Raw genomic sequence first — 23,464 nt, 5'->3', positions numbered from 1 at the left:
TCCATTCATTTCTACAGGAGTCCAGTAAATTCTCTTTCTTGCTAATGAGTTCCTATTTACTGCTTTTATTGCTATAGCATATAAATATTATGGACCAGTTTCACTTCTTAGTGTAGAGTGGTTTTGAAGTGGCAAGAAAAGAGCAGTGGAGCATTGTCTACTGGCATAATCTGGCAGAGGTAGATCTGTCCTCTCCTATGCCACACTCTGTCCTTTGTGTGAAGAGAAGGAGAGGGTCTTCCTGTGTTAGCATAACCAGATAAAAAGGGTGAAAAATTGGGACAGGGTCACCACATCAGCAGTTAGGGGGTTGGCAGAAAAATAGGGGATGGAGCAAAGTGTATCTGTGCTATATCCATGCAGCATTCTTGCTTGATGGCTGATTGGCTCTGGATGAGTGAACCACAATGGATTCTTGACAGCCAGTACTGTGTAATATGTCCAGATGTGTCCAGTATTGCTAGAATATAAACATAAGGGGCTAAACTGAACTCGAGTATAATTTCATCAACAGAATTAATTTGCTCCAAGAGCTCGTGACTAATACATGAACATTTTTTTAGAGAGATTTGTTTGGAAAAATATATGTATATATTTCTCTAATATATATTATTGGTTATGTTCCCTGAAACTGGTCTTGCAAATATATATGCCTGTGAGTGACTGTACTCATACAGGTAAAGTAGTCCCATTGAACACATATTATGGGGGGAAATGGCACTGGGTGTGTATTGGGGTCACCTTGCAAGGAGTAACCAAGCCAGAATGTGACAGGTGTGTTGCTGACAGGTGGCAGGGCCAAGGTTGTATATACAAACTCTCAAGGGGTGACCTATTTGCTGGTAGGCTGTTTGTGCATGACCCAGGTTGGGAGATACAATAGGAAAGCACTGCGTGACACTCATGGTTATGAGACAGGCAGTGACTCAGACTGTGACTGGTTTGAATTGCACACCCAAATGTGAGACACATGGTTTCAAATATGGTCATACAGTCGTAGAAATAGGTTTGTGAGATCAGCTCAAAGAAACAACAAAATATTTTATGTTAAAAATCTTTTGTGATTTTGGCACAGCAAACAGTACATTTGTCAGAATGAAAAGCAACACTGACAGGTATATCAGAATTTGGTATGTGACATGATTATTTTTAATTCTTAACAATGTGAATAATTTGTATCGATGTTTAATGAAAATTAGAACACAAGTTTTGTCTTTAGAGGAGTTTAATATAATACAGTGCAGAGTTCTTAGTGAATATTTTGGAACAAGTTCTTTGCACAAGTGATTACATGAAACAGGGCAAAATAGGAGTTAAGAAAAGCAATCATCATTGGAGGATAAAAGGAACTTTTAAAAAAAGAGTACATTTGTGGTACAAGAGGGCAAAAATATAGAAATAAAAATGTAAATTACAAAATTATAACTATAAAGTGCTATTGTTACAAAACACTAATCTATGATTGCTTAAGCTGCTAATTGCAATTAGCATTTTAAATTAGGGATGTTAAAATGTGTTTATTTTGGTAATCATGTACCTGCTGAAATTTTCAACGGGTACATGTTTACATGGGGAGCAGATGGCTCCAAGGGAGCTGCTGCAGGCCCCCGTGTTACCACCTCTATATCAGGCAGTGTAGGGGAACTCCCCAGGAACTAGTGCTTGTGGGGAGCCTGCTTAAAAAGATTTTAAGCAGGCTCCCCACAAGCACTGGCTTTCACCTGCATGCCCCCCCTTTGTATGGGGGTGTAACTGTGAAGGTTAAAGGATAAGCCCAGGCTTATCGGTTAATCATTTAAATGTTTACACTGTCCTATATCTATTTTAAAGGATCACTTGCTATTAAAAACATAAATTAAATACCCCAAACCTGCACAATATTAACCAAGATAAATGACGGAGTGCTAAGAACAGTGACAGATAAAAATAACATTTAATAAATTAAAAATAAATAATCGAAAGGGCGGAAGCTACAGTTACTGCAGATTGCAGGAACGGAAGTCAGTTCAAGCAATCGGCTGACACAATAAGTTTGTGCAATGCTACAACCAGACATAGCTGAGAAAACTGGCAAGGGATTCTCTGAAAGGCTGAAAATATGGATTAAACCATAAAGAGCGGCGCGGACATGTCAGGTGGAGGGGTGTGGGTGTGACACACGAGCCTCTCTCCTGGAGCGCAGAGCCTTAGGAGCAGGGGCCCCAGGCACGGGGCAGCTCTCTGCCTTTAACAAGGCGGGAGGGCGGCGCAAGCATGGACCAGCCAGCCCGGCTGCCATTCCCTCTACCTCCGCCCCCTCCCGCCGCTTTCCAGCCACTGCCTAGCCAGCTCGTCTCCGTTCCTTTTATCTGCCCCCTCCTCCCGCCAGCGCCTCTTCTCCTCTCGGCCCCTCCCGCAGGGATTCGATTCTGGACGCTTGCGAGGCAGGAGGAGAGAGGGGCTGGGCAGGGGTTTCAGCAGATGCGACTGAGCATGCCCAGAGCGCCCGCGCATGCTCAGTAAGAGCCAGGCGGTGCGCGTGGGCGAGGGGATGGGGCCGGTGCGCGTGCTGGAGCTGTACAGCGGCATCGGGGGGATGCACCAGGCGCTGGCAGGTACCGGCCTCGCTCGCCGCTCCGGTAGCCTGGGGGCGCGGGGCGCTCGTCCGCAGGGCGGTGCTCGGGGAAAGGGCGCTGCAGACTGGGGGGGCGGCAAAATTGCTTTGCGCCCTGCCCAAGCCCAGATCTGCGGTGCGCCTGCTGCCGCGGGGCCGGGTGGGTTCGTGGCGGTTACCGGCTGTGGGCGGCTATTGCTTGCCTGGTGAAAACCCGCAGCAGCCGTACCCCCTGCTCGCAGGCAAGTAGCTTTCTGCAAGGATGCCTTCAAACTCATCCCATCCTGAACACGCATGCGCGGCACCTGTTGGGGTTTTGCCTGTCCGCATACTTCCTTACATTTCATTTTAATCAATCCCTTGGTTTTGGCCTAGGATGGCCTGTCTCTTGTATAGTTAAAAATGAATGTTGAGCCTCTCTCCGGGCTGAAGTATTTGTAATGATGTTAGTTAATATTAGAATGAGTTCCACCAAATCATACATGAAATTGGATTATTCTGAAACCTGAACTTTGAACAAGAATTCTAGGGAGAAGCTGTTTGACTTTTATTCCAAAGCAAGGGTGGTTGTTGTCTCGAAGGAAAATGTTGTTGTTAAATACATATCCTAGACACACTACCTTTTCTCACAAACAGCATTTTAACTACCAAAGGTCTAATTAGGGTGACCAAATTAAATACTCTGGCTAAGTATTACTATGGTCTCAAGTGGTTTATTAAAACATTTATTAGGCACATGAACTCAGTTGCTCTGCAGACTAATAAGATAATATCCTATCCTTAGGTCTGGTCTACACTATCCCTTAAGTCAATGTAACTTACAGTTGCGCAGGAGTGTGAAAATGCCTCCCCACCCCACCTTTGCATTGAGATAAGGTCCATCAATTTAAACACTATCCACACTGCTTTTTGTTGTCAGGAGACACTCTCCCACTAACATAACTTCTGCCTTTTGTGGGGCTGGAATAATTATGCTTACAGGAGAGTGCTCTCCCATGGGCATAGCACATGTTCACCAGATGTACTACAGTAGCAGAGCTGTGTTGATGTAGTGCGGTAGTATAGACTTGCCCTTAATCTTGTCACCTCTCTCTACTATGTCAGGAGTGGTCTTCCTTTTGAGTGAACTCGCCTTACATCTTCAGTTCCACTTTCTTTGGTTATTGTGCACTAGCACATTTACCCAGCATTGCTTGGGTCTTTAAGGAGGCGCTCTGGGCAGGGGGCTGGGGTGTGAGGGTGCAGGACTCAGAGTTAGGAGGTGATAGGAGGTGCAAGAGTCAGGGAGAGGTTTTGGGATGTGGGGTACTTAGGGCACGGGGTAGAGGATGGGAGGCTGCAGGACTCTGTGTTGGGGGGGTGAAGAGGAGCTCAGGGAAGGAGTCAGGACAGGTGGTTGGGAGATGTGAGGGGCCTCAGTGAAGAGAATGAGGGGTGCCAGGAGGTTGGCCAATCCCTGGGGTTGACTGGTGCTATGCAGTCCAGGCAGCAGCTACCCAGGACTAGCTGGAGTGGTGGGGGGTGCAGTGTCTGGACAATCCCCAGGGTGGGCCGGAGATGCAGAGGCTGTGCTGCCCAGAAGGCAGCTCACCAGTATGGGAAACTTACCTGTGTACAGTGGCCAGAAACATCCAGAGTACCACCTCAGCTGGTCACGCCCTTGCTAGTGCACACTCTGCTCCCCATAATTATGCTGCAGTATTACTGTGCGTGCTTGCAGACCTTTCCCTTTTCATTTGATGAGAAACAATCCTATCCCAGGCAAATCTCATTGTCCTGGCACAACCAAACCATCACCTTGCTTTAAGTTATGATAATTTTTTGGTCCTAGCTCTTACTGTTTACGAGGAGTTCTTGAACAAACAGACACAAACTCTCTCAACTATATGGTAGATAACTGTGCTTATCCTGGGCATAAGAGGTTTCATTTTTTTCTATGCCAGTAACATCTGTGGGTTTTTTTTTTTTTTCTTATTTCATTGGCTTATTTGGAAAGTCGGGCAGCTTTAGCTCTTCTTTTGCCAGGTGTCTGCCTATTAAGGTTCCTGCAAAAGTAGGAAGTGAAAAATGAAAGGAGCATAGTTTGGAACAAGAGCTCTTTGAACATGTTTTGTGGTTTATAGATACTGTTAACTATAGTGCAGATTAAAAGCTTTTAATAAGGATTTTAGAATTCAACTAGAGGAACTTGCCAGCGAATAAAATGCAAGAGAAAAACAAGGTATTGAGAATGTTTTGCCCAGCACACACACAAAGTAGGTTATTGTGTTTTATTTTAATATTTTTATTAGGGATGTAAGCGAGTAGTCAAGTACTGTAATAAGCTTATTGGGTACTTGAGTTGAATACTCAACTTTTTGCTCCTCTCCCTCCCCCCCCCCCCCCCCCCGCCGTCCACTGCCTCTGTATGAGAGGCAGCAAAGGGGGGAACGAACAGGAGCCAGAGTTGGGGGAAGCTGGCTTAAAAGCCAGTTACCTACAGCACCGTCTCTATGGTACCGCCTCCTCTCCCACTGCTTCTATCAGGGTATGTCTACACTGCCACCCTAGTTCAAACTAGGGTGGCTAATGTAGGCATTAGAACTTGCAAATGAAGCCCGGGATTTAAATATCATTTGTATGTTCCCGGGCGGGTGCCATTTTTAAATGCTCATAGTTCGAACTACCTGCCCGTGGCTACAAGTGGCACGGACTAGGTAGTTCCAATTAAAGCTCCTAATTCGAACTACCTAGTCCATGCTGCATATAGCCGCAGGCAGGTAGTTCGAACTACAAGCATTTAAAAATGGCGCCTGCCCGGGAACATGCAAATGAAGCCCGGGATATCTAAATCCCGGGCTTCATTTACAAGTTTGAATGCCTACATTAGCTACCCTAGTTCGAACTAGGGTGGCAGTGTAGACATACCCTCAGATATCAGAGGCAGCAGGGGAGTAGGTAGGGTAGGTTGCCGCGAAGTAGCCTCTGCCTGTGGTGGGCTGAGCCTTCCCATGGGCAGAGGCTGCTCTGACATCAGTCCCTCATTGCAAGGGTTCCAGCGGGGAGCTGGGCCCACCTGCAGATAGGGGCTGCTGCTGCCCATAGGCAGAGGTGGGGTGGAACTTACTACATTTAAGAGGCGCAGTGGTCCTGGAGTTAATGTGAGCTGGGACTGGTCAGTCCTGACTCATGCTGGTTCTAGGAGCTACCCCCGCTGCAGCTTTGTAGAACATCCCGCCCCCCTCATCGACTAATCATGTAGTCAATACAAATTGTATTGACTATGAGATTAGCCAAATAACCATTCTTTAACATCCAATTGTATTTTTCCATCCGTGTGCGAATAGGTGTTATTCCTTGTGGAATGAGGTTTACAGAAGTCAGAATAAGCTGTCCATTATTTCAAACTTATTTCAAAATAACGGAATTGCTGTATAGATGCTTGCATTGTTATTTTGGAATAATGGTGCTGTGTAGACTCACCCAGAGAGAATTAGACTACTGCTGTCACTGGAGATATTAGAGTTGGTTCAGTCCTTTGTTACTAAATTTAGGTGTTAGTTCTGAAACTCATGGTGAAAAATTTGTAGCTTTTTGGTTATACTCTGCATACAGATGTTTGGATATATGCAGTGTAGTTTGTAGTATGTTGTTTTAAAGCTTTAAAACTTTGTAAGATGATTTTTAATGTTTAGTAACGTAAGAAATGCAAATGGTGTAATTTTGGCAATTTTGCTTTAACTAAAGATCACATGGAGAGTCAGCTTTGCTCTCTGTCACATGCAGTTAGTCTGAAGCCAATGGGGTAGTCCTGATTTAGACCCTGTTCTTTATATGTGAGAATTGATCTGTTCAAGTTACAAGGATTGTACACATGGTATGGTTGAAGCTTGCAGGAGTGGGTCCTTACTTTGGAGTATCTGAAATTTAGTCTTATAAATCTTTTGTTCACTACCTCATTAGAAGGTAATGTGATTGCTGAAATAGGAGACTTAACACCAAAATTGCCATATATATAACTGTCATTACTTTACATGGTTTATTAATAATATAGGCAGCTTCTCATGCACAATTAATTCCAAGTTGTTCCATGCAAACTTATAGTTAACTGGCTCACCCATGTTTAAAATTTGTGCATGAAATATGAGAGAAGAACTTTAAGAAGTACCTCTTCTGGGTTACAGATTCATTTGTACTTTTCTTCCCAGTGATTTCTTTAACTTTCACAAAGAAAGGGTTTAAATCTATTTTCAGCCTGTCACTGTTGTCTTTTATGGGTACCATTTTATCTGAATATCTCAATAATTGTAGAGTTTTGACCAAAAATATTCTAAAAAGTAAACTTCTTCATCAGACATCTAATTGCTTTTCACTCCTGTAAAATATATGTTGTCTCTGTTAATAGTTATATTTAAACAAAAGAAAAAATTGGCAGGCAGACATATAGTTCAGTAAAACCCCAAACAAAACCACATTGTCAATTTTGGCAGTCACTTTCTAATTAATTTCTAAAATAAAGCTTTCACAGAAAGGTAGTGCTGATCCAAAATTATAAAAATCAACATTTGTGTGTTCTGCTGTGCAAGCACAGATACTCTGTGGTGATGGCAAGGAAGAAATTTATTATCTTGCAGGAAGCAAATATGTTGACTGACAGTTCGGGCTAATATCCCGACCTAAAAGTCACAAAAATGCAATCTTTAAAGAGAAGATTTAAAGGGAAAATCTAAAGGGAAACTGAACTAGCATAAAGTATGGCAATTTTTTTTTCTTATATCTGTTTTCGTAGATCTTATACAGTATTTGGTTATTTGGGCTCTGAATTCCCTTTGTTTTCAGATCTGCCAGACACTGTCCTTGGCAGTATGCTGTATTATTCCATGTGCTGTGCTGACATTGATGATTCTGGTGCAGGAGGGCAGCAGTAAATATAAACAGATCTATGCTAATTTTAAGGTCTGTTAGAAACACATGGCACAAGAATTGGTTTGTCAAGTGTGAAAGAACATATTTAGTAACAACTAAAATCCTGTTTTCAAACTCTTATGAAGATATATAAACTGTGGATTGCCTTTTCCATACCTAAAACTAACAGAAGTACCCACTTTATGTCTGCTTGAATTTTTGCATCTTTAGATCACTATCTCCTTCTCCCTCATAGCATTAAGTAGACAGGAGTGCTCTAAAATTTGGATTTTAGGGCCAAATTTAGGTTCTCCTCTGACCAGAGTCTGCTCTGATTTATTCTAGGGATTGAATGGGGCCCTTGAAAATGTGACTGGGAAGGTAACCCTAACCTTCCTATGGTTCCTGTGCTGACCTCAGTTTGATTGCATAGGAAGTTTCTGGCCCCCTATATATTGATATTAATTACTATTCTTCAAATACAGAGCCTGCAATTCATCTAAAGCAGTAGTACTTTTAGTTTGCCAAGAGGTTTTGTAAACTGAAGGTCTTGCATATTCTTTTACTTAGTGTAACAGAGCCACAGAAGAAGAGAGATTTAGTGCTTTAAGTTGTTTGTAAGGTGCTTAGAAATATAGGCTACGTCTACACTGGCATGAGTTTCCGAAAATGCTTTTAACGGAAAAGTTTTCCGTTAAAAGCATTTTTGGAAAAGCGCGTCTAGATTGGCAGGATGCTATTCCGCAAAAGCACTTTTTGCGGAAAAGCGTCCGTGGCCAATCTAGACACAGTTTTCCGCAAAAAAGCCCCGATCACCTTTTTCACGATCGGGGCTTTTTTGCGGAAAACAGTACTATGCTGTCTACACTGGCCCTTTTGTGCAAAAGTCTTTCGGAAAAAGACTTTTGCCCGAACAGGAGCAGCATAGTTTTTCCGGAAAAGCACTGATGATTTTACATGAGATCGTCAGTGCTTTTCCAGAAACTCAAGTGGCCAGTGTAGACAGCTAGCAAGTTTTTCCGCAAAAGCAGCTGATTTTGTGGAAAAACTTGCCAGTCTAGACACAGCCATCCTGAAATATCTTTGTGGAAGAACCTAAGACTGATAGATAAGATACACTGTTTCTCCAAATCCAGAGAGAAATGCCATCTGAAGATAAATGGTTAAGTGCCTTTGGTAACAGTGTTTTTGTAAAAACAAAATTCTATACATGTGGCTCTATAGATTTAGTGGGAACTAGGCTAACAACTTACTATGCTAACAAATTTTATTATGCTAGGCAATGACACCACATTGCCTATGCTATGCTCTCAAAAGAACAATTGCAGTCATGCCATGTGCATTGTTTTTCCAGCTTCTCTTGAAAAAGCAAATCTAAAAAGAATATAGCCATGTTTTCCATTACATCACTCATGTGTGAATGGTGGAATGTGAACACAGAACACAAGTCTTACTAACAACTTTTTTTGAGTTGATGCTATTTCAGCTTATCATAAGAAAATGAAGTCAGTTCTTTGCACCAAAATGAGATCCCATAAGATCCCTGCATTGTTGAGTTGGAGAAATAGGTATTTGGATGAGGACAAAGATTTTGTATCTTTTCCTTCAGAAATAGCCTTTTTAGTTTGCGTTAACAGGGTATAACACGTGCTTTCATTACTTACTTTCCTCCAGCATGTATGGTGACCACCATAGGTCATTCATCATGGCCTACAAACCTTTGATTGACATTCTTAATTATTATTCTTTAATTTTTTATTTAGGAGTTGGAAATACATGTTGGACCTCCTTGGTCCAGCGCCCTCAGGACCTGACCTGAGCAGTCCCGAATGAGGGAATTTGCTGTAGAATGGGAGGCCTCTTGAGACCAGCCATTCAGCCCACTGCCCCTCACCGCTGCTGGTTCCTTCAGTTCTGGCAGGCTGCCCGCTGGCCAGCCCTGGCTCCACTACCTGCCGAGTGGCATGTGGCCAACCACACTGCTTCTCCCAGGCAGCTGCGTCCACAGTCCCAGCCCTGCTGCTGGTGGCACATCCCACACCTATGCTGCTTCTGTTGAGCTGCTGCAGCCCGGCCTGGCTTCCCCCTCCCAGGCTTCTGCGGCTGCATGCCCGGCCCTGCTACCAGGAGCGAGGCAGCCCTAATCATGTTGCTGCCCCAGCAGCTGCAGATCTGCTGCTGCTGCTGCTGCCCAGGATAGTATAGCCCTGCCACTGCCAGAGCTGATACGGCCCCAGCCAGGCTTTCCCTCTTGGGCAGCCTGACCCCGCTGGCAGGTGGCAGGCAGCCCAGATAGCACTTCACCACTGCACAGGCTGCCCCGGCAGCACCACTGCCCTGGCTGCTGAGGTCCCACCAACAGCAGACTTGTGGGGCTTCCAGCCCCTGGCCCTCCTGCTCTGGGGTTCTCTCATCCAGGAGCATCTGTGGTCATGCCGGACTACAGATATTGCTGGGCGAGAGTGTTCTAGTTAAGGGTGGTGCAACCTGTAGTGGAAAAGGTTGACATCTGACCAAAGAGTGGCTGTCAGAGCCTCCAGCTTCTGCCACTTTTGTTATTTTTTTGATGGGATAATCATTTGAGATGGATAATATCCATTCCTGTCAGGGAACCCACAGTGCAGGGACCTATTAATTAGGGACAATATAAAAGGAATCTTTTTTGTTGTATTAGATATCTGAATCCGTTGCCTAAGCATTACTCTTGGGTTTGTTAGAAGCCATGGTATTGGATTTTAAATATGTTTCTAAATTTAGTTGATCTGCTAAACTAACATTTTTTTTTCCACACTAGGTGTCAGTGTTAACACCTGGTCCGTAGTCCCAGGTATAGTTTTCAGTTGCTCCGCTATGAACATACCTGTGCTTAGTGCATCTCTTAACAATGTGTAAAAGCGGCGAGGAGTCCTGTGGCACCTTATAGACTAACTGACGTGTAGGAGCATAAGCTTTCGTGGGCAAAGACCCACTTCGTCAGATGCATGTAGACATACTTAATAATGTGTGTTCAATATGTCAGGAAGGAAGATAAGAGATGCTATATGGTCACTTAGTTCATATAGTTATCTTTTTTCCCCATGGAGCTTAGATTTTCCTATTGGTTAAATTAAGTAGGCAAATAAAAAATGATAATGTTGCAGGAATTAAAATGCCTATATATTTTTCACACTGTAACCTTTCAAGTATTTCTGAACAGAAGATCCATTTGAGTAAGATGGAAGAGGCTTGAATGCTCTAGCAATCAGATATAGTAGCTAACACTTGAATTTTCAGTGCTCTGGTTGTCACTGTTGAGGTTTTGTACTTGGCTTTCCTGCTCCAAAATTGCTGAGCATGGAAAATGTTTCACTCTGTTTCGCAAAGTGCCATGAACACTTGTAGCACTCAACAGATAATTGGCAGTTTTGTCCTCGGGTCTACAACTAACATGTCATTTGAAAAGTGATGTTATTAAAATAAAGAATTTTACTATGTCTCGTTTCTTACCAAAAACTGAGTACAATTGTTAATGCTACAGTTGGAAGGACAAGACAAGCACATTGTGGACTTGCTGCTCTTTGTTGGAATTGATGTAGTTTGCAGTAAAAGTATATGCACAGTTGCCTGCTGTGCTAATATTGATTAACATGAAGCTTGTGTTATGTAAAATGGCTCGGTGCAGAGGATATGATTATTGCCAGGAAGCAGTGTGCTATGATTATTGGTAGACTGAACAGCATCTTTTGTGATCTGAGTTCTTGTAGAATTGGTTTATTCTGTTGATCTATAAACTAATCATTGTTTACTCTGTTTCTGTTTTTCTGCATTTTTCCTTTAGGATAATTATTATTAGATTTATACAGCTGTGTTCTGCTTTCTCATTAATATATTTTAAGAAATGTTAGTCTATGAAATAATGGTGTCACATTAAGGCCTGCCTGATGCCCTTTTCCTTCACACTATTCCATGGCAGGGAACCCAGGCAGTAATGTGTTTCAGTTATGATCTTAAAAATCCCCCTTCTGGATGTTACAGTGGAGCAACATAGATAACCCAAATTTAAGAACAACTTTACTAACCAGTTTCCCAAACTGATAAACAGTATGCTTGTAGAGTGACAAGTCTGGTTTCCAGGGAATTAAAGATCTTTCATTGGTAGCTAGAGGATCTTGTTCAATTGCTGTATAGTGCAGCATGTTTATCTACAAGCCCCAATGTCTGTTGTGTTCTCACCTAGAAATAATGACCAAGAGGAGGGTGGATGGAGTTAGTAGGCACACTACAGTGATTTCAAATCACTTTTTAGAGTGCAGTGGGTGGAGAAAAGCAGATTTGGGTATAACATGAAGTGATTTCTATGCATTTTGTGTAAAGTTTGAGTCAGCACAGCAGTTCTGAGCATATAATGTAACTGTATCATTATAGTATGGATTACAAATGAGAACATAGAGTATTTTAAAGCGTAGCTGTAATTTTTCATGTTCCTTTCTTAATTCCAGAGAGCTGTATACCAGCAGAAGTTGTTGCTGCTATTGATGTGAACACTATTGCTAATGAAGTGTATAAATACAACTTTCCCAGCACACCGTTATGGGCAAAGACAATTGAGGTGAGTAATTAACATGTTTTTTGTTTTTGTTTTAGCAGCAAGGAGTCTAGGGGCACCTTATAGATTAACCAAAGTGTTGGAGCATAAGCTTTCCTAGGCAAAGACCCACTTCATCAGATGCATGGTTTTTGTTTTAGTCACCTCAGTCTGTGTTCACTTTTAATAGGGAATATGGAATCAAAACACTTGAAACTGGGGGATAGTAATATACAAGGATTGTTTTACTTGATTATGACTTTGGTTGATTCCTGAGGAGTAACTGCTACTTGAGGGAGATGCACACATGCACAGAGTACAGACTCATTTCAGATGACTTCTAGATTAGCTGAGGTACACTTTGTTTTTCTTGATTCTTGATCACTGCATCATAAAGGCTATGTTGCCAAACAGGAAGAAGAGGCAAGAAATGCCCTTCAGTCCTCCAAATAAAAAGAAATTGAAAATAATTTTGTAGAATTAGTAAAAGACTGTCAGGGCTGTTTCCTGCTCTGGTACTCTAAGTGCAGAAGGTGGGGACCCGCAAAGGGGGTTACTGTCACCATCAAGTGATTTCGCCTCTGATTTTAGGGATAAAAAAAAGACTTGAATTCTCCCCCAGGGGTACCCCAAGCTCTTCTGCCACAAGAGAGCCTGAAGAAAGAAAAGAGAAAAACAAGCTACAGTCTCTGTTAGCTGACCTTTTAGCCTGAGGCAAGCAGACACACACAAACAGATAGACCTCCTGTACCTTCCAGGACAGCACTCCTCCTATTCGTCACAGAGACATTCCTACATTTAAAGCTAGATTAGAAAAAGCAGTATAAGATACACTGTAGGGTACAACCTACATTGTTAAAAGGATGGATTGACCAGATGAGTCTCTTCCCTCTGTAATGTCCTTCAAATAGAATTTTGTAAATTAACTTCGGTGTTTATAAAAAGATTTGATGCTTTTGTTGATTTATGCCAGAAATATTAATTACATATTTTCGCTTTAGTATGTTTACTATGGTAGGAGAATTATAAACTTGCCACAGATTTATATAATTCTGTCCATTTCAGAGGGATTAGAAATTACTGAACACCTTTTGATCTCCTGTCACAGTTTGTAGCTTGATAGTAGGAGATTCTGAGCTAGTTTTAATGCATCAGTTTAGGTAAAGCCAGAATGGATGGCTAAAGTTACCTGCTTATTCAGCACTTCATACTTATTGATTGTCAGCTCAGTTTTTAAAAGGGGGGGAAGGGAAGGCGAGAAATTACCTTGTAAGTCATCGATGGATATTTAAGAGCAGATTCAAGTCAGTAAGATCTCCCTTAAGCATGGTGGGAAAATAATACATTTTCTCTTGGTTTCCAAAATTCCAAATAAAGCCAGCAACTTTTTGTTTATAAATCTAATAACCCTTGAAATACAGAAAAAGAATAATTCTTTTTCATCACCATAATCATACTTCCTTTCTTAATCCTGTTTCTCTATGTGTGATGTTACAACTTGGTTGTTTATTAAGCACATTTTAAAAAATACATACTGTAAGCTGAGTATTCTGGTGTAGTTTAAATGGTAACATTTAATTAACTTGTAGATCTGGTAGTAGTTCTGCAACACAGGTCTAATTATTTTATCTTTAAACAAAAGTATCTTTGTATTGTATACTGGTAAGTCGTAGACCAGGCTTTGAGGAATTTTACACAAAAAGGACCAGAATAAAATTTTCACAGTGTACCTGTAAAAAACAACCCCCCCTACCAATTTCACCCCCAAGATCTAAGTTAAACCCCTTCCTATTAGGGTAACCCAACAGTTAAGCTATAGCACATGACATAGTAAGCAACAGCACATGACATTGTATGCAGTATTCTGTTTATAATGGTATTCCTGGGTGAATTTAGTCTAAATGCTTCTGAAGTCTTAGACATGCCACTTAACCATACAACAATCAGTGTATCAGCTTTTTAAAAACCTTTGTCCTAATTCAAAATAAACTTAAAAATCACAGATCTTTAATTTGACAGCATCATTTTGTGTAAGAATTTGTCCACATCATTTGGTACTTTGTGGTGCAACAAGTCCTTACCCCAACATAAAAGCCACAGCAGAAGGCTGGCAGGCCATGGAAAATACAACCCAGAGGAATGGTGCATGTTTTGTCCCTATTGGCCTGGTCAGTATGGAGGGGAGATTTAATAGGTTTCCGCACAGAGTACAGGCAGTCCCCGCAGTTACGAACGGGGTTTGCTGCCCGTCTCCCTGGTCTGCTGGAGGCCAGCAGACCAGGGAAACGGGGAGCAAAGCCGGGGAGCACGCGGGCAGCGGACAGCCCAGACGTGCCGCGGCTGTCCCGCTGCCGGCGTGCTCCGCGGCTTTGCTTCCCGTCTCCCTGGTCTGCTGGTCTCCAGCAGACCAGGGAGACACGGAGCAAAGCTGCAGAGGACCCGGGCGGGGGACCGCGGGGCGTCTCGGTCCCCCGCCCGCGTCTCCCTGGTCTGCTGGGGGGGGCGGGGGCGCAGCTAGTACGCCCCCCCCCCCCAGCTGTCCAGGCTTTTCTCCGGACGCCTGTGGTAGAGCAGCTGGGGCGCTGCCGGTTGGTCCCGCGGCGCCGCTCTGGGCGCTACTGGAGCAACCCGGCAGCACCCCAGCTGCTCTGCCCCAGGCGTCCCCAAGTCAGCCGCTGCTGAAACTGACCAGCGCTGACTACAGGAAGCCCGAGGCAGAGTTGCTCTGCCCGGGGCTTCCTGGAATCAGCCGCTGATCAGTTTCAGCAGCAGCTGACTTGGGGACGCCTGGGGTTCTTAAGTTGAATCTGAATGTAAGTCGGAACTGGCGTCCAGATTCAGCCTGTTGAAACTGATCAGAGGCTGATTCCAGGAAGCCCGGGGCAGAGGAACTCTGCCTCAGGCTTCCTGTAGTCAGCCGCTGGTCAGTTTCAGCAGCGGCTGAATCTGGACGCCAGTTCCAGCTTACATACAGATTCAACTTAAGAACAAACCTACAGTCCCTATCTTGTACTACCGAGAGGCAGTATTTTTTAGCAGCTTTACCAACACTTCCACTACTTACTGGGCTCTTAGAAGATTTAGGGGAATTTGAGCTAAATAACAGCACAGAATACTGAGTGCCAGGACTGTAAATAAACTTTATAAGAACTTGGCCACACCCATGATAAGTGGACATCTGGCTAACTAAAATCATTTCAGACCACGGATGTTGCTGGACCACAGAGTGCTGGACTAGAGAGTTCAACTTGTATTATGTCCACTGCAATTTTACTTTTTATTTTTACAACTCTGTATTAATCTCTGTATCTATTGCCTCATTTAAGCACAATTTGAGCATGCTATTAAAACTAAGTGTAATGTATTATACATTAATGAAACTGTTTTAAAAATAGAAAATACCTTAAATTCAGACTAATTGGTTTTTCCCTGGATGGTTAAAAACCAATTCTGGTAAGTACCATGGGCGGTTGGAAGAGTACCAGGGCAACACCTGCTGTTATAGCCCATGCATTGCAGTAGTTGCTGCAGAACATCTGAACTTCTTGTTTGGTGTTTGTATTAGGGATTTAATAGTGTAGTAGATAACTAATAAGCAAAAGTTTATAGGTTAAGGCTATAGACTACATGCATCCCTCCCCCTCTTTGCCAGTTAATTTTTTAGCAGGCTGGCCAGCAGCCTGGCTCAGTCCTGGCTTGCAGTGGGTCTAGGACCTACTCCTGTTGTGGCTCTGCATTTAAAGTGTATTAGGAGCCAGGCGGGAATGCAGCCTAGCTCAGTTCCAGCTTGGACCAGGCCTGAGAGCTCAGACCCACCCCAGGAAGGTGCTGCTGCCTCTTAATCAGAGGCAGCAGCACAGGGCAACCGGCAGCTGGTCTACGAGGAGAACTGTTTTTTAAACTGGTTCCCCTTGAGGACCAGCTCCCGCATGCCACCCTGTGCGGCTGCCTCTGATACAGAAGCAGTAGCACAGAGGCAGGGGACTTCCTGGGAGTGAGGCCAGAGCACACCAGCTGCCAGCCCCACTCCCGGGAACTATAGAATAGTCAGCTAACCGATAAGAATTCATGAGGTTACTCAACTATTAAATTAACCGATATTTAACATCCCTGGTTTGTACAGCACCGAGCATTATAGGGTTCTGGTCCATGACTAGGGCACCTAAGCATTTGGGTAATGCTACCAATACTACTACTTATGCTTTGTGGCCTACATACAAAAGTATACCTCCCTCCCCGCAAATTTTCATGAAGATTGTTTTGGCAAAGCCCCAAGGCATTTGATTCTGCATAAGGAATTTGCCATCTTTTCAGAAAGACCTAATAATTGAGAGACTATTATGGATAGGTGACTGTTGAGAGGGAAAAAATGCTTTTTCCTATATTTAATTCTGTTAAGTTCTGATGCTTTTTAAAATATTTGTTCTGACTAACAAAGGGTTAAGTAGTCAAAGATGCTTTTTTTTCAGGGGAGAAAAACATAGTCATCATTTTTTATAAGACCCACTGAAAGAAATGTAAACTATTCTGCTGCTTCGTAAGAGTGAATGAGAAACCCAGGATTATGCATGTGTCCTGACCTCAGCAGTACTTGCTAGTGTGCTGACAAAGAAATAAATACCAATCTGCACTTTATAGTATTTGCCAGGCACTGGAAAAGGATAAAGTTATTAGGGCAAACAGCCAGCTAGAAAGTTTTTTTTCCTAGAGGATTGCTACCAGTGGAAGTAATCAGAAAGTTTGGTAGCTATACAGCAGTAATTGATAGTAAAAGGAAAAACTCACAAGTGCTTCTTTTTCTTCTATATTCAGGGCATAACATTGGCAGACTTCAACAAATTATCTTTTGATATGATTTTGATGAGTCCTCCATGTCAGCCATTTACAAGGTGTGTGTAATGTTTCAATTCTGGAGAAAAGTGCATATAATGGTGAATGTTAGGTTAAAAAAATTCAAGATCCATACGCTACAAGGTTTATATCTATCTGTAGTTTTCCATTTATTGTCTTGTTTTCAAATAGCCCCAATATAGTAATATTTAGCTTGATGGTTACCACGTTGTAAGAACTGCTACAATAAAAGTGATAATAGGTCAGTCATATTTTCATAGTTCAGTCAAGCACCATGTACCAGTTATTTTACGTCCTGTAAGTCACCTATAAAAATGAAACTTGGTGAATTTTGCATTTTAAAATACCTCCCTTTACTTGTTAATGGTTGAAATCTGTTCTCTCTCAGTCCACAATAGGGATATCAATGGTTAACCAGTAAGCATCACCCTTATTGGTTATGGTTAACCAGCGGTCGCTGGAGCAGCTCCCTGCCTATATGGGCAGCACGCCACAGGTAAGGGGGCGCTCCAGCCTGGCCAAAGCAGTCCCTGTCCGCAGCAGGGGGGCTTCTCCCTTCTCACTGCCATGTAAATGGTTAACTGGTTAAATATAATGTTTAACTAGTTAACTGATTAAACAGGATTTACATTCCTAGTTCACAGTAACTACAGACAGACGGCTGGAATTGCTCCAAAGTTACACTAGAGTGGCTGAGAGTACAATCTTCCCTTGTATATATCCTGACTTTGCACCCACATTTTAAACTGTAGAGGCTTATTCTGCAGTAAATACTATGATTTGACAAGATAAGGGAATCAGAATCAGGGTCTACATAGGCAAGAGTTGATATATATATATATATATATATATATGTCAGAAGACTTTAGAAACCTATTTCTCTGTCGGTTTGGGGGATGACAGGGACCTACTGGGTAAGAAGTAAACCTGCTATAGTGCATATTTATTTGATTAATTCCAAGTAACAGATTTCAATAGATGAACAATAATTATTTGAACTCTGTAACGAATCACATGGCCAGATTCAAATAATCTTACTCTTGTTAAGTTGCCTGTTATTCTGGGAACAGTTCAGTTGTTGAGGGAGCTACTTGTGAAGTAAGGGGCTACTCAACATGATTAAGTCTATCATATTCTGGCCCTCTGATCATGCCAATAACTTTAATTTCCAAAATGATTATGATCTTTAAGAATTTGTTTTTTAATCAAAAACAATATGTGGACTGGTCTTTTTTTTTTTTCAAACTTACTCTTTTGATTATGTGCTGACAAGAAAACACTATTTAAGATTAATTTGGAGAAGCAAAATAGCAAAACACTTGCACCTCAACATTGTTGCTGTTTTTAAATAAACCAATACAAATACAAGTGCTGGGCTTGGAATCACTTAGACAAGTGAATATTCCCTCTTATGTGTATGGATTTACCTGCATAAGTATAATTACACATGTGGGGTTGGATCCTGGAAGTTGCTGAATATTCTGGGCCCAATCCAGCAGAGCACTTCAGCTAAGTTAAGGATATGTAAATACTTTGATGGATTGGGACAGAGAGCGTAGCACCTTTCAGGTCCAACGATGGTTAGATTTTTATAGGATGCGTTTTGTATAATTCTTTGTGACTGAGATTAGGAGTCAATTTTCATTCCTCAGAGTGCTGAAAAAGGCTCTGATCCTGCAAGTGGATCTGTGTGTGCAGACACTGGTGCCAGTGCAGAGCCCTTTGTGTTGCATAACTCAGCAGTTCCCAACTGCTGGTCCGTGGCTCGCTGCCAGGCTGCAGGGGCTCTAGGGGCCGGGGTTGAGGTCAGGGTTCCCCAGCCCACCACTTCAGCAGAGCCCTGCAGCCACAGCTGCTTCTGGGTTAGGGCCACTCACCCCAGGAGCGGCTAGGCAGCCACCACATATCCCACTTGGTGGCTGCCAGAGCTGGAGCCTGGGCCACGGTATTAAAAATAGCACTGTGGCCCCGGTTCTACTCCTGGCTCTGGCCCTATCTGCCATGTGGCTCTGCCTCCAGGAGCAGCTGGGGCTGGGATTGTGGTACTAAAAATAGCACTGCAGCCCGGCTCCAGTCCTGGTATACAGGGCCGGAGCTGGGGCTGCATTGTGGGGCGGCTGCTCCAACTGCCACTGGAGCCGAAGCCACGTTGACGGATAGCTGCTGCCGGGGCTGCAGCTGCTGCCAGGGATTGGAGCCACAGGGCTACGTGGCCGGAAACAGTAGGCTGGCACTGGAAGGTCTGGTGGGGGAGCTCTAAAGGGCAGGGGAATGAGAAACCTGTAGTCAGCTGTTCGCAACAGCTCTGGGAGCTAGGTCTTTTGGCAGACTAGTAACATTTAATTTGCATATTCGGTGTTTGCACGATCAATATACAAATATTCAAATTAAATGCTGCTGGTCTGCCAAAGGTTTATGAATGAGTTTGTCAGTCCCCGGCACAAGAGAGGTTGGGAATCACTGACACAAGTGAAATGTTTTGTTTATAAAACAAGTATGTAAGGTGACAAATTGATGTTTGTGTTTTTTCTTTTGTCTCCATTAGAATTGGCTTGCAAGGTGATGTATCTGATCCAAGGACAAACAGTTTTCTTTATATCCTTGATATTCTCCCAAGGTATAAATTAATATACTTGCTCAACCACTTAAACTTTGGAAGTTACTAGGCAGGTATTAATATTGTACCAAGGGAAGCTATTCATATTGATGTAAAGGGATGATAGTATAATTGCACTATGTTCATCCACTTGTTTTCATATAATTTATAAATTCTAGTTTCTTCCTAACACTAGTATTGATATACAGGTTTGTTTGTTTGTTTATTTCCATGCTTTGTGCCTTTCACAAGCCTGTTCAAAATTCTAACTGTACCATAAAGAATAGAGGCAGACTATTCTTTTGAATCCAGTGGCAAAATTGATTTTACTTAGGAGCAGGGTTGGGTCTTATGGTACTTGTTGGTAGAGGTTATATAAATACCGGGATTGGTACATCTAAAATCTCCAGCTGAAAAAGATTTCTGGTTCAACCTTTTGAACTGATTACGGTTGAAACACAATTTCTGATACTATTAGTGTGCCTGCTTATATATCTGAAGGCACAGAGTGTGTCACCTTCTTTGTTTAGAATGTATTGTGGGTTGTAACATTAATAAATCATCATCATTGTATGGACTTACCTAAGCCCTGCTTCTCTGTTAGTGTTCATCTACTCTCTCTACAGAGTAGCTAGTTCAAAACCAGTCAATGATAACAAAAATCACTACTAATATTCAGACATGAAATTGTGAAACTGTACATACTAGCAGAAATATTTGCTGCTCACATAAAGTGCAAATCAATTCAAAATATTGTTTATAGTCTAGTTTAGACAAAGATATTTCTGTGAGATCCTTCTCGTGCCATGGAAGAAAAAAGCTCATCTAGGTGTTGCCACTGGAGAAGTTCATGCTGCTGGATTGGGGCTATGGCTGGGGGCTGGCATCAATCTGAGCTTGGGGGTTTCACTTCTTTGCGGAATCCGCTAACCACAAATCATTCCTTGGAGAGCGTATTTATACTAGAGGTTGAGATCAGGTTGCCAGATTCCTGCTTTTCAGTGACACATTTTTCCTTAGGGGAGAGGAAGGAATCTGGGCACCTTCTGCTTTTCTTCATATTTTTGATAAATGAAGTAGGGATGTAAGCAACTAGTTGAGTAGTTGACTATTCATCACGCCCACCCCGCTACCTCTGTATCAGAGGCAGCAGCTGGGTACCCAGTGTAAGCCGGGACTCAGCCATCCCAGCTCGCACCAGGACCCAGACCATTGAGCCTTTGCTTTTTAAATGTAACAAGAGCCTGGCAGCTTTTGCTACATTTAAAAGGCAGAGCCATGGCAGGGGACCCGATTTGAGCCAGGCAGCTCTTATTACCTTTAAAAAGTAGAGGCACAGTTTTCCGGGACCTGGTGCAAACCAGGACTACTGAGTCCCAGCTCACGCTGGGTTCCAGACCTACCCCCACTGTGACCGTGCAGTTAAATGTAGTAGGAGCCGGGCTGCCTGTGTGCCCAGTTCCTACTTCATTTAAACTGCAGTGCTGCAGTGGACCCCCTTATTGACTAATTGAGTACTCAATACAATTTGTATTGAATACATGATTAGTACCCACTTCTTAATATCCTTAAAACAAAGGAGGAACTTGGGCCATCCGCAGCATTCCTCTAAAAATCTTGTTACTTTTGGAAGATCAGGCTCACTCCTCTTTCTTCCTGAGATAGTGATGGCAAGGGGAAGGTGATGGTTCCAAGGTTCCTGGCTCTAGCCAAATGATCTCTTGTGTCCAAGGTGTTATTTCTTCAGGATATCTGCAAATGTAACTGCACAACAGCAATAGTGTCCCTTGTTTTATTTTTGTTTTCTCACATGGTGACATTGTGTCACTTAGCCTAGAGATGAGATACACAGTCCTTCCTGTCACACACAGGCAGCACTGAATCGGCTTTTGAGGGAATCTAATACAACATGCTATTGTCAGTCAAAACTCCGAGCAATGTTTACATAAACTGATCTATCTAACTTGTATGGTGTCTATAATTTTGTTGTCTGAGCACTTCACAATCTTAAGTGTATTTCTTCTCACATCTTTGAGAGGCAAGGCAGTGCTATTGTCCCCATTATACATATGAAGAACTCTGGCACAGGGGCTATGTGACTTGCCTTGGATCACACTGGAAGTCTGTAGTAGAGCACGAAATAGAATCAAAATCTGCCAAGGCCAAGGCTAGAACCTTAACCTCTGGATCAACCTTCTTCTCTGTAAGAAGGATGATAGATTTATTGTCATCATTCTGTGTAACATGAAACTCATGCCCACTGGATAACTGAGCATCATCTGAAGAAGTGGGCTGTACCCACGAAAGCTCATGATACCATCTACATGTTTTGTTAGTCTTTAAAGTGCTACCAGACTGTTTGTTAGTCTATACAGTATAAACTTAAAAAACAACTCAGATACTCCTCTGAAGCTTTTGAGCATATAGGTTCATTAGCTATTTGAATTCTAGTGGGTAGGATCAGCACCAAGATATTAAATGTTCTTGGAGCCCAGTAGCAGCACATGACCAATTTATTTGAGAATTACATTAATCTTCTGACAAAAGTCTTATCTTAAGTCTTGCATGCTAAGTATGCTAAAAATAGATTTATTTACTCTTGTGTTACAGTAGAAATCAAAGATCCTACATGAGTGAGACATGTAGAGACATGGTAAGAGAGTTCCAGCCCCAAAAAGCTGATAAAAACAGCTAAGACAGACAAATGGCAAGTTAAAAGGAAGTTTGATTATTTCTGCCATGTTATGAATAAGGAACTGAAGAACTGGGAGATCAAGTGACTCATCCAAAGTCACAAAGGAAGAGTTTGTCTGAGCCAGGATCCTAACCAACATCTCAAGGCCAGCTCTGTCTCTTAATTGCATCCTTCCACTGTGTTGAGTTGGTTTTAAAAATAATCATGGGAGTTAATAGTTTATCAGAGAGTTGCTAAACTCATCCATAGATCTCAACACATTTCACAAGGGGATGTCAGTACCATTGTCCCTATTTTACAGAAGGGGGAACTGAGGCACAAAAAAGGCAGTAGCTTTTCAGAGTTTTTTGCTTTCAATGTGGAAATGGTACAATCTGATTTCTGTGTGATTAGTCTGAGAAGATAGAAACTTTCTTTTCCTCAGATATCAGACATAAAACTGGCACATGTGACCCTCGTTATGACAAGGCAAAGAAGTTGGGCTTGGCTGAGAGAATTTATCTCTGTGTCCCAGAAGATGCTGCTAATCTACTTTGGGCAGATTGTGAAAGTGAAGCTATAATTACTGCAGAAAGACCATAAAAACGCCTAGTAGCCGTTGTTGTAGTGTTCCGCAGTTCCAAGGGATCATGTTCAGCTGAGATAATGTGCTTGTGTTGTTTTGGAAATGACATCTTTGCCAGAAACCAAACATGGAAAAATTCCAGCCCAAATGGGAAAATATTCACCAAAAAAGTGGATAAAATGCAGGAGTTACTGTTTTATATCCAATTTGTAATATCCTGCACAAATTTCATGCATGGTATTATAAAGTAATTTCAATTTTCTTTCCTATTTCAACCTTTTTTCCAGTCTGTTATTGGAATACAGATGAAGTTGGAGTCGGGGGTGGGGAGGATGGCTAATGCACAAAAGCGTGGAAAGATGGCTCCTGGGAGATATTCTGAATCTTAAGAGGCCTTGGAGTCTTCTACTAGGAGATGTGTCTGGCCAGAGAGGGCACATCTACACTGCAATAAAGATCCAGAGCCAGCTGGCCTTGAGTAGCTGGCTCAAGTGATGGGACTATAAAACTGCAGCATTAGATGTTCTGGCTCTTTTGCATTCATGAAGGGTGGATCCCAGTCATGTTGGCTGGAGATGCTGGGAGACAACTTTAAACAAGGGGGCTTAGTCGGTTAACGTTGAGATTCTAAGAAAGGGGTTATGCTTTCACTTTATATGGGACCATTTGTGTTTCCATTATCCATACTCTGTATCTCTTAAATCCTTATTTTGAAT

The 23,464-nt window shown here is 42.5% G+C and overlaps 1 protein-coding gene across 5 annotated transcripts in view; it reads left to right on the top strand.

The window, feature by feature from the left end:
• The first annotated feature begins 2,367 nt into the window (after nt 1–2,367).
• The window catches only part of TRDMT1 (tRNA aspartic acid methyltransferase 1), a 37,005-nt gene continuing 15,908 nt past the window's right edge, over nt 2,368–23,464 (top strand). Inside the window, exons 1-4 of one of the 5 annotated variants that reach the window (XM_075922455.2) lie at nt 2,375–2,498; nt 11,956–12,065; nt 16,854–16,930; nt 19,438–19,509. In XM_075922455.2, coding sequence (XP_075778570.2) covers nt 2,492–2,498; nt 11,956–12,065; nt 16,854–16,930; nt 19,438–19,509 — 266 coding nt within the window. In that variant the 5' untranslated portion in view covers nt 2,375–2,491. Of the gene's footprint in view, nt 2,595–3,377; nt 3,470–11,955; nt 12,066–16,853; nt 16,931–19,437; nt 19,510–23,464 lie in introns of those variants that run through there. The other 4 variants (XM_006119492.5, XM_075922458.2, XM_075922456.2 and 1 more) reach the window with 4 other exon arrangements.

Source organism: Pelodiscus sinensis, chromosome 2 (genome assembly GCF_052426305.1).
Source record: "Pelodiscus sinensis isolate ZL-2025 chromosome 2, ASM5242630v1, whole genome shotgun sequence".
Taxonomy (NCBI): Eukaryota; Metazoa; Chordata; order Testudines; family Trionychidae; genus Pelodiscus; species Pelodiscus sinensis.
The sequence above is the reverse complement of the archived record's forward strand: the minus strand, read 5'-3'. Positions and strand labels throughout refer to the sequence as shown.